The sequence below is a fragment of the Silene latifolia genome, chromosome 6 (assembly GCF_048544455.1).
Source record: "Silene latifolia isolate original U9 population chromosome 6, ASM4854445v1, whole genome shotgun sequence".
NCBI lineage: Eukaryota > Viridiplantae > Streptophyta > Magnoliopsida > Caryophyllales > Caryophyllaceae > Silene > Silene latifolia.
Genome location: NC_133531.1, coordinates 134832787 through 134851537, shown reverse-complemented (window position 1 = coordinate 134851537; position 18751 = coordinate 134832787). Strand labels below are relative to the sequence as shown.

General features: G+C 37.7%; 1 protein-coding gene and 1 non-coding gene across 2 annotated transcripts; one reads left to right on the top strand and one right to left on the bottom strand.

The window, feature by feature from the left end:
* Window positions 1-11864: 11864 nt before the first annotated feature.
* LOC141589435 (small nucleolar RNA R71) lies at window positions 11865-11971 on the bottom strand. The gene has a single exon (XR_012520374.1). It is a non-coding gene; the product is annotated as a small nucleolar RNA R71 (small nucleolar RNA).
* Window positions 11972-12119: 148 nt separating this feature from the next.
* LOC141588742 (uncharacterized) lies at window positions 12120-16633 on the top strand. Its single transcript, XM_074410168.1, has 5 exons — window positions 12120-12265; window positions 12923-13316; window positions 13500-14371; window positions 15146-15659; window positions 15965-16633. The coding sequence occupies exons 1-5, from the start codon at window positions 12120-12122 to the stop codon at window positions 16631-16633; spliced, it is 2595 nt and encodes an 864-aa protein (XP_074266269.1).
* The last annotated feature ends 2118 nt before the right edge of the window (window positions 16634-18751 follow it).

Sequence of the window (18751 nt, the reverse complement as noted above, 5' to 3'; positions counted from 1 at the left end):
GCGGTGATCAGAAGAAATGCCAATTATTAGAAATAGTTTTTCTTTATATGTGCAATCTATATCTATATCTATATATATTTATAAAAGAGACTTTTTTCGAGCGATTCTAGAGCGTCCATACCATAAAAAAATCAATTTAGGAAAGTATCATAAATAATTTTGATGTGAAAAATAAAGTGGAGAATCTTTTAATTATTATAATACATATATTTCCTAAATTATATTAATTTTCTGCGGTGATGAGAAGAGATGCCAATTATTAGAAATAGTTTTACTTTATATGTGAAATAATTAATAATGGTTAATTGTGTCAACTTGAATAGATAACAAGTGATCGTATGGAAAGAATATTAAAAAATGGAATCGACATTGGGCACAATTCTCTTTCTTAAAATCAATCACATCTTTCTGCAATGTTTTTCATGGCGAATATGTTAATTATTTACGTGCTATTGATTCTCGTAATTCTTAAAGCCAAGAATTTACGAAGTTATACTTTACGATGAGCATGAATATATTCCGGTATTTACGGAAACACTTATCGTAGTCTAAACTTTAAGCATACAAAGATAAAGCACCTTGTGTCCCTGACCATTTACCCCTTTCATTAAAAAAACACATAAATGGGACGAGAGACTAACATATTAACATGTATGGAGAAATTAAATGAAAGGAATTACGTACGTGGAGTACAAGAGACTTTATTCGAATTAAGCTCCAAGTGGGCTAGGCGCCAGAGAATCTTGAAAATTATACAAATTATTTTAATATTAGTTATATATTAAAAGACCATAATGATGAAGTATTTTTAAATTAAAAATAGCAATTACCAGAGCACACGGAATCAAAAGAACCATCGATTCCACAATTGGTGAAGAATGCTTCAGCGTCATAGGTGGGATCATTAGCTACTGCAGTGGTTAGTTCTTGACATATGCATACTGTGTCGGTTGTGATTACAGTATTAAATACAGCGCAACATTTTGCAATTCCCTCTGGTGATTGATCTCCATTGCAAGCAGCAAGGAGCGTTGAACCTGTCGCGCATTCTTGTGCTAATGAAGGTGTTATCGGCATGAATATTAGCACCGATACCCCCAACACCATGATCATCATGCTCATTTTCTTGTTAATGCTTTCCATTTTTGTTTTAAAGATTGGTTAACTCTGATTACTTTATGTTTGTTATTGTTTAGCAACTATTCTCGTATTTTAGGTTGTACTGAGATATATACTTATGGAAATGTCTAATTTATACATGATTTAGTATGAAACAATCAAAGACAAACTATATTTTATTTATGTTTGATGAAGGATTCTTGATTTCGACATATGTTATATTGTTTCTTCACAAAAATGCTCTTCATATACAACAAAGTTACGTCATTTAATTATGTTAGTTTTATATTTGGTTGATTATTTGTTTGTGTTAAATGTAGGCAAGGATTTAGATTGTAACGTGGGAGAGGCAATTTGCTTATGTGAATATTTTGTTAGTCCAGTGGTAGCCGGGTTAAACCTTAAAGCTTGCAGAAATGCAGGAGTTGAGAGGTCCCGGGTTTGACTCCCAGCTGGGGCGATGATCACTTGGCCACTGCAGCTCCGAAGGGGGTGACTTACATGGTCCATGTGGTGGTGCGAGAATGCATGGGCCCGGGGGGATTCAACACCTCGTCATCAAAAAAAAAAAAAAAAAAAAAAAAAAAAAAATTGTATTGCTTGTGAATTCTTATTGGTTGTATTTTTTTTCTTCTTGTGTACATGGATTCAAGCATGACTATTTATAGCCACATTATGTCGGTTTACACCATCTTCCACCGCCATACAAGGAATTCTCTAGACTAATATTCTTTGTCTTTGTTGTTAATTTACACTAGAATATGTATCTAACTTTTACATTTCCAAGTTAGCTTCTCAACAAATCTAGATGACTCTAAGCCTAGATTTTTCTGATTAATATTATTAACACTCCCCCTTAATCTGAAAAATCTTGAACATTGAGTTGCATTTTGACTCGGATGAATTCGTCTGCTTTGAATGCCTTTGGTTTTATGTCGGCTTGCTGCGCCTTTATCTCGAAAAATTATAACTTGAGTACTTAGTTCTCCATGAGCTCTTGAATAGGGTGCCGACGCCTCTTGACATGTTCTAACCCGTTGTGGAAAACTTGATTTCTTGTAATTTTGATGGTTTTGTCTCGTGACAAATCGATCCCTGTAATTCTTGATGGAGTGCTTGACATTATTCTCGTTCTTGCGTACTTGTTCTCGGCCCATAGCATTCTTGTCTCCGAGCTCCCTTGTCTTGTTCTTTATCTTTATTTTTTCTTCATTCATTACTTCACTTCTTTTTCCAACTTTAATTACTTCATGAGAACTTGATGATTCCCGAGCTGTGAGTACCATTATGGCTTGACCACATTCATAATTTTTTTCATGTATGGGTCTTGGTGATTTTTGGTAATTTGATTGTGGGGTAAATGTTTGTGATTTTTTTTGAATTTGGAATGTTTGTTGTTGGGGGTGTTTGTTTTTGTGTAGATGGGTTTTCTGTGTTTATGGGCATTTTTAATGGGAAAGTCTTGTTTGCGGCCATGTGTACGGAAGCTATTAGTTGGCCATTTTTCTTGTCGTAAATGAGGCATTTGTTGTAGTCAAATTTCACCATATAACCTCTTCTTATTAGTTGTCCAACGCTCAGTAAATGTTGTGCTAGGCCCGGGACATATAAGACTTCATGAATGAATTTAGTGAAGCTGTTTTTAGTTTTTACGGCTACAATTCCTTTACCCCCAACTTCTTGGATTCTCCCGTCGCCAAGAGTAATTTGAGACTTTACATTTTCATTTAGACTGACGAATGCATTTTTGTTGCCAGTCATATGGTTGGAACAACCGCTGTCAATATACCAAATATCGGTGGATTTTTCCTCCGCATTTAAGCAAGAGTAAATCATTTGTCCACCATATTCATTTTCTTCAATGAAATTTGCCTCATCTTCTTTCTGGAACCAACAATCTTTTTCAAAGTGGGTGTGTCTTGTACACCTCTTACATTTATACCAACAATTTTAGGTATTATAATTATTTTTCTTACATAGGTGACAATATAACTCATTATGGTTATATGATTGGTTCCCTTGATTGTTATAACTAGTATTGGTGCCCGGCTTCGCCCGGGCTACCTCTACCTACCATTAATTTTTTTTTCATTAAATAAAATTAAAAGTTGCATAACTCATAAATTTATCATTAATATATTTTTTTATGACATATCCTAAAATTACGATGAAATAAAATTTGAGATAAATTCCTACTTCCGCTATTAATATTTTACTTTTATTAATGAAACATAGTAATAACATTTTACTATTTGCCCGTAATCATTGGTTACTTTCACTACTCCCGCCGTAATTATTGTTACTGTCACTACTGTTGCATTAACATTGATAATTTCACTACTCCCGCCGTAATTATTGTTATTTTCACTATTGCCGCATTAATATTGATTATTTCACTACTCCCGTTGTTGTTTCTACCCATCTCACTAATCTCCTTGATAATATTGTTAATTTTACTATTCAAATGAGTGATTACTATCATATAACTATATCCAATAATGTTACTACAATTCTTTTATTTACTGACGAAATTACTTTTATTAGTTAGGCACGCAATTTTAAGAGGGTTATATATTATATAAATATATTACATATATGCGTTAAATCAAATTGAAAGAATTATGCAATATTATATATTATGGAATCTAACTTGAATTATTTATAACCTACTTATTATATTTTTGTATGTTAAATAATTAAAAAATATATAAAACTAATAAACTATGAAGTTTAATAAAATTTTATAGATTTTAAATTTAATATATAATTTTATGATGATAATAATTAATATCATAAATGTACATGTTTATGCTAATTAATTGTCTTATTTTAAGGAAATTGACCATCTTTTAGTCTTCTATAAATATTTAGGAAAATTACCAAACATCTTCTTTCCTTTAGTCTCCTTGCAATTGACCATCTTAATTAATTATTTTATTTTAAGGAAATTGACCATCTTAATTAGTTATTTTATTTTATGGAAATTAACCATGTTTAGGAAAATTATCGCTTTTATATAATTTAATTTTAACCCAGACTATATAATATTTGCATTGAGATCCCTCAATCGGGTCCATCACACGGTGCTATTGATTTGAAACTATATAGTATAATTAATTTGTATAACTTTCTTTAATTACATTGAAGTCCCTTGATTTCTGGATTTAATATATAGTATTGATATTGATTACCTCTCCCCCCAACTTGATAATTTGAATTTATGTTCCTTTGATAATTTTTATTATTGTTTGGGCCATTAAATTTTAATTTGGCCTGAAATGCTTGTTCTAGTTGCTCGTCGGAAAATCTTTTCATTATTTCTTCGTGAGCTTGTAGTGAGCTCATTAATTCAGTTATTGTAAGTTCTTTTAAATCTTTTGACTCTTCTATGGCGGCCACTATGTGTTCAAATTTTTTCGGAAGACTTCTTAATATTTTTGGAGTAATTTTTGTGTCTTCAATCGTATCACCGTATGAACGAATTTGATTAACAATGTTAGTGGTACGATTAAAGAATGCTTCTATATTCTCGTCTTCCGACATTAATAAATTTTCAAAATCTCTCCATAAAGTTTGAAGTTTAATAGTAATTACCTTGCCAGAGCCCTTGTATGTATTTTCCAGGATCGTCCAAGCCTCCTTTGATGATGCAGCGGAAATGACTCGTGGGAGTATTGTCTCGTCGAGTCCTCGATAAATCAAAGAAATGGGCATAGTGATCCCTCTTTTGATTTTCGATATATAAATTTTTCTTTGTTGCATCCCATGATGCTTCCTCGACGGTATTTTTGGGTTTTTCATATCCAGTTTGGACTAAGTCCCATAGTCCTTGTGAGATAAATATTGACTTCATTTGGATACTCCAAAGGTCGTATTTCTCGCCTTTGAATGTTGGTACCCAATTTACTTGTAATGTGTTTGACATGGTTTTCGGTGTATGATTTTATTTAGGACTAGTTTTTATTTGTGAATGTTTATTTATTTTTTTGCTTTTTGGAGTATTTGGGTTGTCGGAGTTTTCCAGTGGCTCTGATACCACTGTTAGTTTTATATTTGGTTGATTATTTGTTTGTGTTAAATGTAGGCAAGGATTTAGATTGTAACGTGGGAGAGGCAATTTGCTTATGTGAATATTTTGTATTGCTTGTGAATTCTTATTGGTTGTATTTTTTTTCTTCTTGTGTACATGGATTCAAGCATGACTATTTATAGCCACATTATGTCGGTTTACACCATCTTCCACCGCCATACAAGGAATTCTCTAGACTAATATTCTTTGTCTTTGTTGTTAATTTACACTAGAATATGTATCTAACTTTTACATTTCCAAGTTAGCTTCTCACCAAATCTAGATGACTCTAAGCCTAGATTTTTCTGATTAATATTATTAACAAATTACACTCCATTTTTTAAATGTCATGTGGGTGTGAAAGATGGTCTAGATGTCTAATAATAGTAAAAACGAACCAAACCAAATAAATATAACGTTGATACATAAGATCTTGATTCATTTATTATATCCACCATGTTTGCAAAACGCCTATGACAAAAAACATCTTGAAGGATAACGATGGCATTATTGCCATCATATTCCATCTAAATTCTAAATGCAGAAACCTTCAATTATATGAAGTCCCACTTATAGTCGGAATAGTTCATATAATGAAGCACGATTTCTCATTGAAGACGGACATATTCGTCACAAGCTGATGACGGGTTAAGTAATATCCAAGTGGGTAGATAAGACAAAAGCAGAATACTACTCCCTGGGTATTATGTTTTTGTCTTATCTATCCCCTTGGGTATTACTTCACCCGTCTCCATGTGACGGATATACCCGTCTTCAATGATACTTGCTATGATTGAAGATGGAGGGTTAATTTTAATAATGTATCGAACTTGCCAATCTGTCGGTCTATGTGATGACACAATATCAACAAATATTAAGGAGATAGTTTCCGCTACAACTTGAAATAGAAAAACGACAAAAAAAAAGTTATTGACATTGTTATAAACTACTCCCTCTCTATCTCTATAGTGTTTCATACAAGTTTTGGAAAGATATGATTAAGGAGGCGTTTGTTTCACGCATTGATATGGGATTGGACTCAGAAACCATACTTGGGCGGCATGGGATTGAAACTTTATTCCTCGTACCATGTGTTTGTCTTAATTTTTTTTAATAAACGCAATTTTTATGGAGTTCAATAATATTTACAAGAAATTATAATTATTTTGTTTTTTTAAAAAACCGCAACTTTTATTTTTATTATTATTATTATTATTATTATTATTATTATTATTATTATTATTATTATTCGTTTCTAATCTATATGAAATTGCTATATAAAATAGCCCGATATATTCTTATACTCCGTTTAAAATATGTAATTCTAGTTCACATGTTCCCATTCTTTTGTATGGCACTATATTATTTTTTACTCCGGTCGAACTTTCACTAAACCTAGGCCACCACCTGGGATCTTTGTAAACTTCGAATCACTTTATTTATTACTCGTATTAAGTAAACTAAGTACATACTCATAATTAAAAGTAATATCAAGGTGGTTGGTGTCCTCATGAATGATTAGGAAAAGCATAAAAATATGAACTTCGCTATCAAAAGTAGAGATAAATTTAGAAACAGAGGAATTTAACTTGAAATGCGATAAACTGGTGAGTTTAAAGTTGAAACTCCCCAAACAAAGTGTCTTGAAGGTTTACAATCGATGCAACGATTGTCATCATATTTCATCAAAAACGAATAACCTTACAATTATAAACAAGTCCTACTTGTACTTGAATTGGGCATTATTGATATTATATAGTGAACTTGTATATAGAACCGTTCGGTGATGTCTATTCTATTCAGGATTTATGGTAATAACAATTCCATTTCCATGGAAAATAATTAATAAGTTGTCGGTGTGCCACCGTGATTAGATAGGGAAAGGGGAAAGCAAAGTCTCATCAAATGGCTATTATACTTGGTGGATCTTACTTCATCCTCCAAAATAAAGAACCCTTCATTAACCTTTAACATCTATTTGTACATAGACTAGTCCATGAACACAGGGGCGGATTGGGGGGGAGTGAGGCACGTGCCCTCACGTGAGGAAAAGAAAAAAAAAAAAAAAAAAAAAAAAAAAGACTTAAAATCTGGAAGAAAAACAAGAAAGACGCATACAGTAAGACACCACCATAAACACAAACAAACATTGTATAAAACAAACCTAGATCCCCAAATTCAACCCCCATCTGCCGCCGATTTACCAATTCACCGCCGGCCTTCTCCTTACTTCCGACCGTCCGGCGTCCACCTACCGTCTGCCTCAGTGGCCAGTGCCTCCCTAACCCCTAGGTATGTATTTTTTTCCCCCAAATTCGATTATTGAATTGAATATTTGATTGATTGAATATTTATGAATTAATTTGTCAATTTGTTCTTATTAGTTTGTTAATTTATCTATCTATTTGTGTAATTGTAGATTTATGTTAGTTTAGATTGGTTAATTATTTCAATTTTCTCAAACCCTTCAATTTCATTATACATGTAATCAATAATTTCTATTAATTTGTTAATCTCAACAGTTTTAGGTATGAATGTATGAGCATTAGTCATTTGTTAATTCCCTGAATCCACTGTTTTCTGATGTTTTTTTGTGTATGGGACATGGGTTATCTGATAATTTTTCCAAACTTTTTGTAGTTTTGTGTTCAATCTATGATCTTAATTTAATTCGACTCGATTTCAGTCAGCAATTTTTTCCAAACTGTTTGTAGATTTCAGTTAGCAATTAATCCCCAAGCCACCAATTCGACTATCGACAATGCAGGTTGGGTGCACATAGGAGATATTGGGTACTTCGAAGATGAAGGGAGACTCTTTGTGGTGGATAAGCTTAAAGAACTTGTCAAATACAAGGGGTTTAAGGTATTCTACATAGAATTTTTGTTTGAGACGGATTTTTTTTAAAGATAATGCTTTCTCATCTAATCTTTTATTTACTCACGTATGAAAACTGTGATTCATAACTTGAGACAAAGACAAGATAATGCTTTTTCATCTAATCTTTCAGGTTTTCATGGAATTGTCATTGATGCATGGTTGAGGATTTCGTAACACAGCTCACTAGATGGGCTTAAATGGCAATTAATTCACCCTCTCAAAATTGGGAAAGGTAATTATATTATCATGTATTGACGATATTAGAATTTAATGTTCAAATGTTGTCCGCAAAATTTTTTTTTCTTACGGTGCCCCCCCTTTACTCAAATCCTGGATCCGTCACTGCATGAACATTAAGTATAAATTCATGGTTGAATTGGCTATGTGGCGTACATATAAGCTTAACATCCCCTATCTAATTAAAGAATAGGAGATCCCTATTATTTTTCCGCCAAAACGCATGTTCTCAAAAAAAGAAACTAATGATGAAAATACTCATTCATTATATAATGAAAATAATAATTACCAGTTAATTTATCTATTATATTTTCACTAAAATTAATCTTTTCTTCAAACTATATTATATTTTAACTAAACTCAAAACTATAATTTTTAAATTTTAATAAAATAAAATTGATATAAAGTTGTAACTTGCTAAATCTTTAACTGATGATATTATTGGATGATGAGTTAACCCGTACTTCGTATAAACACAAAACTCTAAATCACTCTTATTAGTTTCATGACAAAAAAAATTAAAAGAAAAAAATTGAAACTCATCATTAACTTTATGCTATAAAAGTATTTTCATTAAAATATATTTCAATTCATTACTCAATTCTCTTAACTAGTTTTCAGTTTCATATTTTATTTATCAAGGCAAAATACAGTAATGAGAAATGTAAAAAATTATAAGGTACCAATATTATATAGGTAATTTTATGAAAATATTAACATTTAAATACCGTGCATGTATTGAATGAGATCTAAACTAGTTATATATAAAGTGGAAATCAACAACTTCAACGAACGACATAGACACATAAAAATTTATCATACATATAATATGAGATGTATAAATGATATACGATTAATTTGCGCCGAATTTCCCTCTTTCTTTTACGCATTCCGACTCATATCTAGTCGGTTTTGTGTGCCTTTCCTTGCCTTTTGTGCCCAATCCCCGTACTTGTGATTTTGTGTATCCTTTTGCTGGAACCGATCCGAGCATAGAGGAATTGGGGCAAGAGAGGCATCCCATGGCCTTTACATGAAGAAGAGGTGAAGAAATGCTGAATGTAGTGTTCTGCCGGCAGGCCGGCAGCCGGTCCACCGGCAGAACACATCCCCAGCTATGCCAAAGGTGTTGAAATCACTTGAAGACAGTGTTCTGCCGGCAGGCCGGCAGCCGGCCCACCGGTAGAACACAGCAGGAAGAATGAATTGGAATTAAAGAGGAAAAAGAAGCTTGACCTCGCTGCCGGGAAGAGCACCGGCAGCCGGCCAACCGGCAGAGCACATCACAAGGAAGAAGAAAAAGAGCTGAAGACAGTGTTCTGCCGGCAGGCCGGCAGACGGTCCACTGGCAGAACACACTTGCCAGATATTTTGTTTAATTTGATGGTTCTGCCGGTAGGAGAACCGGCAGCCGGTCCACCGGCAGAACTCAGCAACTGACGAAATTGGGCTTTTCTCCTCTTTTCTTCTTAATCTTATGCAAGCCTATAAATACCCCCTCCTTAAACCCTTTGTACACACAAACCTAGATCTGAAATTATTTTCTTTTCCAAGTTTCAAACTTTGTTAATTATTTTGTTAATCATTCCTTAATTAGACAAGTTCTTCAATTAATTAGTAATTGAAATTGGGTTGTAAGAAGATTGAAGGTTCCTCCTTCTTTATTATTCTATCCTAATTCCTTTCTTTCTATTGAGTGGGTATTAATTCTCTCCTTATTTTCATTTTGTTTACATATGTTTTTCCTTTGAAGTTTGTTTGACTGTTTATGTTAAATTTGCATCTTTGTTGTTCGATTGTTGATGTTTTCACTATTGTTCATCTTTTCTTTGCTCCTTTTTGCTTTGTTCATCCTTGTTGGTTACACCCAAAGATTCAATCTTTGAGTTGATTGTGTTAAAGATTGTGTCTTTTAGTTTACTCATCCTTGTTTTTAGACTAAATCATCTTTCTTCACAATTATTATTGGATTGTTGCATGTTGAGAAGTAGAATTCATCCTCCCACCATGTTTATTCTTAAAGACTCCATCTTTGTTGTTTATCTTGCCTTTAGAAACATGATTAGTGAGTAGTCTCCTTCTAGGACTCGGTTTGACCCGGTATGGGTAATTTCACTAATTAATTATCATTAAGGCTAATTCGTTGGGGGAAATTGGTGAGGGTAGTTTAGAGGAATTTGCATGTTTAAGGTTTGGCTTTTGGGTAGTGTCGACTTGTGACCCTTGTCCACCAACGGGAGTTGGTTAGGTTGTAAATTGGATACCCGAAATTTGACCTTGTCGCCAACTAAGGTTGAGACCGGAAGGGAGAACTGAGGGAGGGTGCCTCTAGACTAGCGTTTGAAATCGACCTCCGGAAGGAGGAGTGGGATGACCCGGAATATGATGAGTACTTAATGATCTTGACCAAATTCTTGACCTCCTTGGAAAAATGCATGTTTTCGTGGTTGTTGGGTTTTGAGTTAGGAATACCAACTTTCGAACCCGGGAGGGGGGTTAGTTGGAGTAGCTAGTGTCCTTTTGCGAACCCGGAAGGGAGGTTCTAGGCGAATTAGAGCCATCTCCCCCTTACCTTTCTACCCCTTTTGATTAGCCGAGACAATTAGTATGTGGAATTACTTATATTCGTGGGAGAACCGAGTTCTAGTCCTTCCCTTTATTTGATCTAGTCTTAATCATTTAGCTTGTTCTTATCTTGTCTAGTTTATAGTCTTTAAATTTGTTAGTTTAGTGCTAGTTCGTTACCACCCTCTTTATTTTATATCGACTTAGCTAAGCTCGTGAATTAGAACGATTAGTAGTCCACCTACTCCTTGTGGGATCGACCCTCTAAAGTGTACAACGATAAAATCGTGCACTTGCAAGATATTACTTGATATCATCAAGTTTTTGGCGCCGTTGCCGGGGAGTACGGCTTGATATTAATCGTTTTTGTTCTAGTTTAGACTAAGTCCTTTGTTACTAATCCTTTCTTTCAAGTGCTTAGGTCTTTTGCATGAGTAGGCGACGAAGAAGAGGTCAACCAACATATCCACTTGATCGCGAAATTGAAGCCACGACAAGAAGACTTAATTCTCTGAGAAGAAGGGGTTTACTTGATACACCACCGATAGAAGAAGGTAATCACCAAGAAGCTACCGAAGTGTTTGAAAATCCTTTTGGGGTTTTAGAAGAAGAACCTAACATCATGGGTGATCCGGTTCCGATAAGAGAGACTATGGCTCCTAAGCACATAGTCAATCCAAGCATCCAAAGGCCAAGAATTCAAGCTAATAACTTTGAGATCAAAAATGTCTTGCTCAACCTTGTTCAAGACAATCAATTTGGAGGAAGTCCCTTGGAGAACCCAAATGATCATCTAAATGAGTTCCTTGAAAATTGTGATATGTACAAGTCAAATGGGGTATCCGATGACGCGGTACACCTTAGGTTGTTCCCCCGTTCACTTAGGGGTTCGGCTAAGGATTGGTTGAAGAATTGTGACCCGGATTCCTTCAAGACATGGGATGAGTTGGCTTCGGCATTTTTGAACAAATATTTCCCACCCTCAAGGACGGCCAAAGTCAAGAGTGAACTACAAAGCTTTACTCAAGAAGAGGATGAGACCCTATATGAGGCATGGGAACGGTATAAAAAGCTCCAACGGTTATGCCCTCACCATGGCATTTCCGAGGCCGAGCTAGTGAACAACTTTTACAAAGGGTTGACCTAAGACCTTCGGCTTTCATTAGATGCGGGTTCGGGAAAAGGTGCCTTGGACATTTTGGGGCATAAAGCGGCAAAAGAGCTAATTGAGGAGATGGCCTCAAGAACTATGGAATGGGGAAGTGATAGACAATCAAGAAAAGGCAAGAACAAGGATTCTAATTCGGTTTTGAATGTGGAGGTTAAGGGAATGCTAGATGAACTCACCCAACAAGTTGCTTTGCTAAATTCAAAACCTAAAGGCTCCGATATGAGGCAAGTCTTGTCGTGTGAGTTGTGTGGTGAGCAAGGGCACACTCCCATTGGGTGTCCCTTGATTTCACCCCTCCAAGAGGAATGCTATGAGCAAGCAAATAGAGTTTGGGAATCCACTAGTGCAAGGCAAGGGTTCAACAATAATAACAACAACCAATTTGTCAATGGAAAAAGAACCCACCCTTTCTTGTCTTATGCTTCACAAAACATTCAAAATCCAACCACTTCCCAACCTCAACAACAACAAAGGTTCAATCAAAACTCTCAATTCCAAAGACAAATTCCACCCGGTTTCCAAGGAAAACAATTTGTCACCCAAAACCAACAACCATTTGGGGGTTTCAAGGGACAAAACTTCAATCAACAACAAAACCAAAATTTCCAACCACAAAACCAAAACTTCCAAACCCCTCAAAAACCATCTTGGGAACAAGCCTTTGAACAATTGGTAATTGCAAATCAAAAATCCGACTCAAAGCTTGATAACCACATTGCCTCATAAAACCGGGTTAATGATGAAATACGGGCATCCCAAAAGGCTACGGAAACTCATGTGGCCTAAATTTCTCAACAATTGAGTCAATTGGCTCAAAATCCGGGGAAGTTTCCGGGTAATACGATTAACCCAAGGGAGGTGAATGCGATATTTTTGAGGAGTGGAAAGCAATTGGAGAAGGTTGAGAAATCTCCTAAATGGAAGAGGAAGAGGGTGTCTAGTGAAGTAGTGAAAGAGCACCCGGTTGAAGTTGTGGAAGAAGGTGAGATTAGGGTGGAGAAGTCTAAGGAGGTGGAGATGGTTGATCCCCCAAAGCAAGATGAACCTGTTGCAACTAAGGCCAAAGAGTGTACTCTACCCCCAAGGGAGTATGTAGCACCGGTACCCTTTCCACAAAGGCTTGCAAGGCCTAGGCTTGAAAAGAAATATGAGAAGTTTGTTGTGATCTTGAAGGGAATGAATGTCACTATTCCTTTCCTTGATATGATTACCGAAATTCCATCATATGGTAAGTTTCTTAAAGAACTTGTCACTTTGAAAAAGAAGAATGGAGAGGTATAAACCATCAACCTCTCTAAGGAATGTAGTGCTATTCTTACTCACACCAACAAGCTTCCAAATAAGCTAGAAGATCCGGGTAGCTTCTCAATTCCGTGTTCTATCCAAGGAGTGGCTATTAAAAGAGCATTGTGTGATTTGGGGGCTAGTGTGAGCCTCATGCCACTTTAAATCTTCAAGAGGCTTGATTTGGGAGATTTGAAACCAATTAGAGTTTCACTTCAACTATCCGATCGGTCGGTTAAATTCCCCATTGGTGTGATTGAAGATGTACCCTTGGTTGTTGGGAAGCTTGTCATACCATGTGATTTCTTTGTTATGGATATGCCCGAGGATTACGATGTGCCTATTATCTTGGGGCGACCTTGTCTTGCCACCGGTGGAGCTATGATCGATGTGAAGAGTGGCAAGCTATATTTGAAAGTGGGTGAAGATAGAGTGAAATTTGAACTCCACAAGTCCATGGAAGCTCCATCTCTAGGTGACACTTGTTGCATTGTAGACATTCTAGAGAATCCCATGGAGGAGCATGACCCAAAAGCTTCCTCTATGGATCCTTTGGAGACTTGTCTTGTTAGTGGGTATGAGGTCGATGACAAAGATGTAGAGACTCTTGCATATGTGTGGATGTTGGATTCCGCTCCAATTCATGAACAAGCTCCCAAATTTGAAGTGTTGGAAGTCGGTAAGAAGGAGGAGAGTTCCACGCCTCCTCCTACGGTTGAACTTAACCCTCTTCCCTCTTCTTTGAAATATGAATTTCTCGGTGACAATTCCACTTTTCCCGTCATCATCAATAGTGGACTTGACGACACCCAAACCTCAAAACTAATTTCTTTGCTTAAAAGGTTTAAGGGTGTCCTTGGGTACACTATTGGTGACCTCAAAGGGATTAGTCCCTCTTTGTGCACTCATAAAATTTTACTTGAAAATGAGGATGCATCCTTAATTGAGGCACAAAGAAGGCTTAATCCCATAATGAAAGAGGTTGTAAGGAAAGAGGTCCTCAAGCTACTTGACGCCGGCATTATCTATCCTATTTCGGATAGTAGGTGGGTAAGCCCGGTTCATGTAGTTCCCAAAAAAGGAGGAATGACGGTAGTGCGAAATGACAAGAATGAATTGATTCCTACAAGGACGGTAACCGGGTGGAGGATGTGTGTGGACTATAGGAAGTTGAACAAATCCACCCGGAAGGATCACTTTCCCTTACCGTTCATGGATCGAATGCTAGAAAGATTAGCTCAACACAACTATTTTTGCTTCTTGGATGGCTATTCGGGATTTTTCCAAATCCCTATCCATCCAAGTGACCAAGAAAAGACCACTTTTACTTGTCCATTTGGAACCTATGCATATAGGAGAATGCCATTTGGGCTATGTAATGCTCCATCTACTTTTCAAAGAGCTATGATGTCAATTTTCTCCGATTTTGTTGAACAAGAAATGGAAGTTTTTATGGATGATTTTTCGGTTGGGAAAAGTTTTGAAGGTTGTTTGATAAATTTGGAGAAAATTTTGAGCAAGTGTCAAGAGTCTAACCTTGTGCTTAATTGGGAGAAGTGCCATTTTATGGTACAAGAAGGTGTTGTGTTGGGACACATAGTGTCCAATCGTGGAATAGAAGTTGATAAGGCTAAGATCGAGGTCATTGCTAGTCTCACACATCCCACCAATGTCAAGGGGGTGAGAAGTTTCCTTGGACATGCGGGCTTTTACCGCCGCTTCATCAAGGACTTCTCCAAGATAGCGAGACCTTTGACCGAATTGTTAGCCAAAGATACTCCTTTTGTGTTCTCTAACCGATGTCTTGATGCTTTTAATAGGTTGAAAGAAGCTTTGACAAGTGCTCCAATCATACAACCTCCAGATTGGAACTTGCCATTTGAGTTAATGTGCGATGCAAGCGATCAAGCCTTGGGCGCGGTTTTAGGCCAAAGGAAGGATGGAAAGGTGCATGCAATTCATTATGCAAGCAAAACTCTTGATGAAGCTCAAACCAATTACTCAACAACGGAAAAGGAGCTCTTGGCCGTAGTTTTTGCTATGGAAAAGTTCCGGACCTATTTGGTGGGAGCTAAGGTAATAGTGTTCACCGATCATGTTGCTTTGAGACACTTGCTCATCAAAAAGGAGTCCAAACCTCGGTTGATTAGGTGGATATTACTTCTCCAAGAGTTTGACATGGAAATTAGGGATAAAAAAGGAGTTGAAAATGTGGTGGCCGACCATTTATCCCGGCTAATCAACCTCAATGTTGACATTGGGCTTCCTATAAATGATTATTTGCCCGATGACCACTTGTTGTCCCTAAGTTTGGGTGAAGCACCGTGGTATGCGGTAATGCGGATATAGTCAATTATTTGGTCTCGGGGATAATCCCTCATGATTATGACTATCACAAGAAGAAGAAGTTCTTTCATGATGTGAAACACTATTATTGGGATGACCCATGTTTGTATAAGTCTTGTGCCGATGGGATGATAAGAAGGTGTGTTCCGAGAGAGGAAGCTACCTCCATAATGAGCCATTGCCATGACTTACCTTGTGGTGGCCATGCAAGTTCCAAGAAAACGGCCGCTAAAGTACTTCAATGAGGTTTCTTTTGGCCAACTCTATTCCGTGATGTTGCCTTTTATGTTAAGGGATGCGATAAATGCCAAAGGAGTGGAAATATCACAAGGAAACATGAAATGCCAATGAATTTCATGCTTGAGGTTGAGCTTTTTGATGTGTGGGGGATAGATTATCAAGGTCCCTTCCCATCATCGTTTGGAAATGAGTACATACTTGTGGCGGTCGACTATGTTAGCAAATGGGTTGAAGCAATCCCGACCAAAACTTGTGATGCTAAGGAAGTGATCAAGCTACTACAAAGGATCATTTTTCCAAGGTTTGGGCTCCCAAGAGTCCTCATTAGCGATCGTGGTACGCATTTCGGAGAAAGAGCATTAGAAGCTTTGTTGAGAAAGTATGGTGTGCAACAAAGGAAGAGTCTTGCTTACCATCCACAAGCTAATGGGCAAGCCAAGATTTTCAACCGGGAGTTGAAGACTATACTCGAGAGAACCGTGAACAAGTCGAGAAAGGATTGGTCCTTGAAGATTGATGATGCTTTGTGGGCTTACCGGACGGCCTTCAAAACACCAATCGGTACCTCACCATTCCGATTGGTGTATGGCAAGGCATGTCATTTGCCGGTGGAACTTGAACACAAGGCATATTGGGCCATCAAGCATCTCAACTATGACTTGAAGACGGCCGGGGAGAAGAGACTTCTTGATTTGAATGAATTGGAGGAATTTAGGCTATAAGCCTATGAGAATGCTAAGTTGTACAAAGAAAGGACGAAAAAATTTCACGACAAGTGCATAATTAGGAGAGAGTTCAAGGAGGGTGAATTGGTTCTTCTATATGATACCCGTTTGAAGTTCTTTTCCGGGAAGTTGAGGTCGAAATGGACCGGACCCTTCACTGTTGTCCGATCTTTCCCTCATGGGGCGGTTGAAATAAGCCAAGGTGACCGAACATTTAAAGTAAACGGTCAAAGACTAAAACACTATCACGTAGGCAATCCCGTTCAAAGGGAAATGAAGATCCTTGAAACCTTTCTAGTCAATTAAGCTTTTTCGTCCTCATCATGAAACTTGTTGGCTTGTTTACTTGGTCGAGCCTACGACATAAAACAAGGGCGCTACATGGGAGCCAACCCATGAGATTTGTATATAGCATGCATTTTAGATTCATAGTGAGAGATTTGGAACCATACTTTGTCGATTCGGATTAGTGACGGGTGTCACGTTTGAAGAAAACAAGCATTATTTTCGTTTGACCCAAAATCCCGACATGATGCGTCGGTGTAATTGTGGAAAACACGAATCCCGGGGTCAACGAAAAAGCTCGAATCCCGAGTTAAAGAAAATTGAGCAAGTTGAAGGAAAACAAGTGGAAAAGAGCTGAGTGTAGTGCCCTGCCGGTAGGCCGGCAGCCGGTGCCCCTACCGGCACCGAGGCCAAATTAATTTGTTAAAAATTGAAGGAATGTTGTGTTCTGCCGGTAGGCCGGCAGCCGGCTCACCGGCAGGACACACCTGTGAAAGATGAAAAGTGAAGAATTTCTGCTGTGAAGTGTGTTCTACCGGCAGGCCGGCAGCCGGCCCACCGGCTGGACACACATAAGACTTGAAGAATTTGGAAAACTGGTGAAGAAGTGTGTTCTGCCGGCAGGCCGGCAGGACACACCTGGTAAAAGGGAGATTTTAATTGAGAGGAGTGTTCTACCGGTGGACCGGCAGCCGGTCTGTCCACCGGTAGCGAGGTCAAAGAAGTCTAGAGGAAAATTCCAAAAAATAGAAAAAAGGGGGTGTGCTCAGCCGGCAGACCGGCTGCCGGTTCACACACCGGCACAACGCACCCGACAGCCCAAATTAAAACAGGACTCACCCTTATTTCTTCATTCTTTCATTACAATTTCCTCCTTCATTCTTCCATAATTTTCCCCCTTTCTAACCCTAACTCCCTCAAATCTTCACCAAACCTCCATCAATCTTCACCAAATCACTTCTAATCATCAAGATGTCGGGAAGAAGGACGAGAGCGGACGTAGCAAGGGATCAAGCGGAGTTGATTGCTCGAGCCGCAAGTGACACTAACCCCGATCCGGACTTTCCTACGGTTGAGTTTACCACCAAAACTCAAAAGGGTAAGTTTATTCTATTCAAAAATCGTCCCCTCACCCCCACTAAGTTTTTGCATCATCCGTCCTTGTCGACCCTTGGGTTAGCTAGGGAAACGGAGGCTCTTTTTGCCGGGGTAGGAATGCGAGGGATGTACTCAATGCATGAATATACTTACCCCCGTATCACTTGGGAATTTTTGAATAGTTTGCGGATTACAAAACACCGACAAACAAATTTAGTGGCCACCCTTAGTTTCCGCCTTATGAATCGGGAGCACAATATCACTTTGGGTCGGTTGGCTAGCATGTTTGGGTTGGAAAATGCCCCTTCACATAACCCACCCGCTGATTTTCATTATTCCCGAGCGTGGAAAGCAATTTCCGGCCTAGAGGATAAAGTTGGAGTGAAAAGGCCGGCAATGAGTTGCCACAACCCCGTCATTCGGGTGTGGCATCGATTTATGGGATGCACTGTTCTAGCGGTGGATGAGCCGTGGGTTTTCCGGACCAACGAACTTGAAATTTTGGGGTCCTACTAGTTTACAAAACCCACCCCCTTCAGAATTAATGTGGCTCACCACCTTGCCATACATTTGTCTAAGATTGCTAGTTCCCCGGGGCAAAAAGTCCCGATACATGTGGGTGGCATCATCACATGTATTGCCCGTAATTTGGACCGTCCGGTAGACCTTTCTACCATGAATTGGATACCCGGGGACACTTATTTAACCAAGCATTACTTGGCCACCAAGCTT

What these genes read in the sequence shown, in the direction of transcription:
- LOC141588742 (XM_074410168.1), top strand. Translation starts at nt 12,120, where the DNA reads ATGGAATGGGGAAGTGATAGACAATCAAGAAAAGGCAAGAACAAGGAT. An exon ending in CCTAAAGGCTCCGATATGAG is followed by an intron (nt 12,266 to 12,922) that starts GCAAGTCTTGTC and finishes ATTTTTGAGGAG; the next exon opens with TGGAAAGCAATTGGAGAAGG. An exon ending in GTGAAGCACCGTGGTATGCG is followed by an intron (nt 15,660 to 15,964) that starts GTAATGCGGATA and finishes TTTTATGTTAAG; the next exon opens with GGATGCGATAAATGCCAAAG.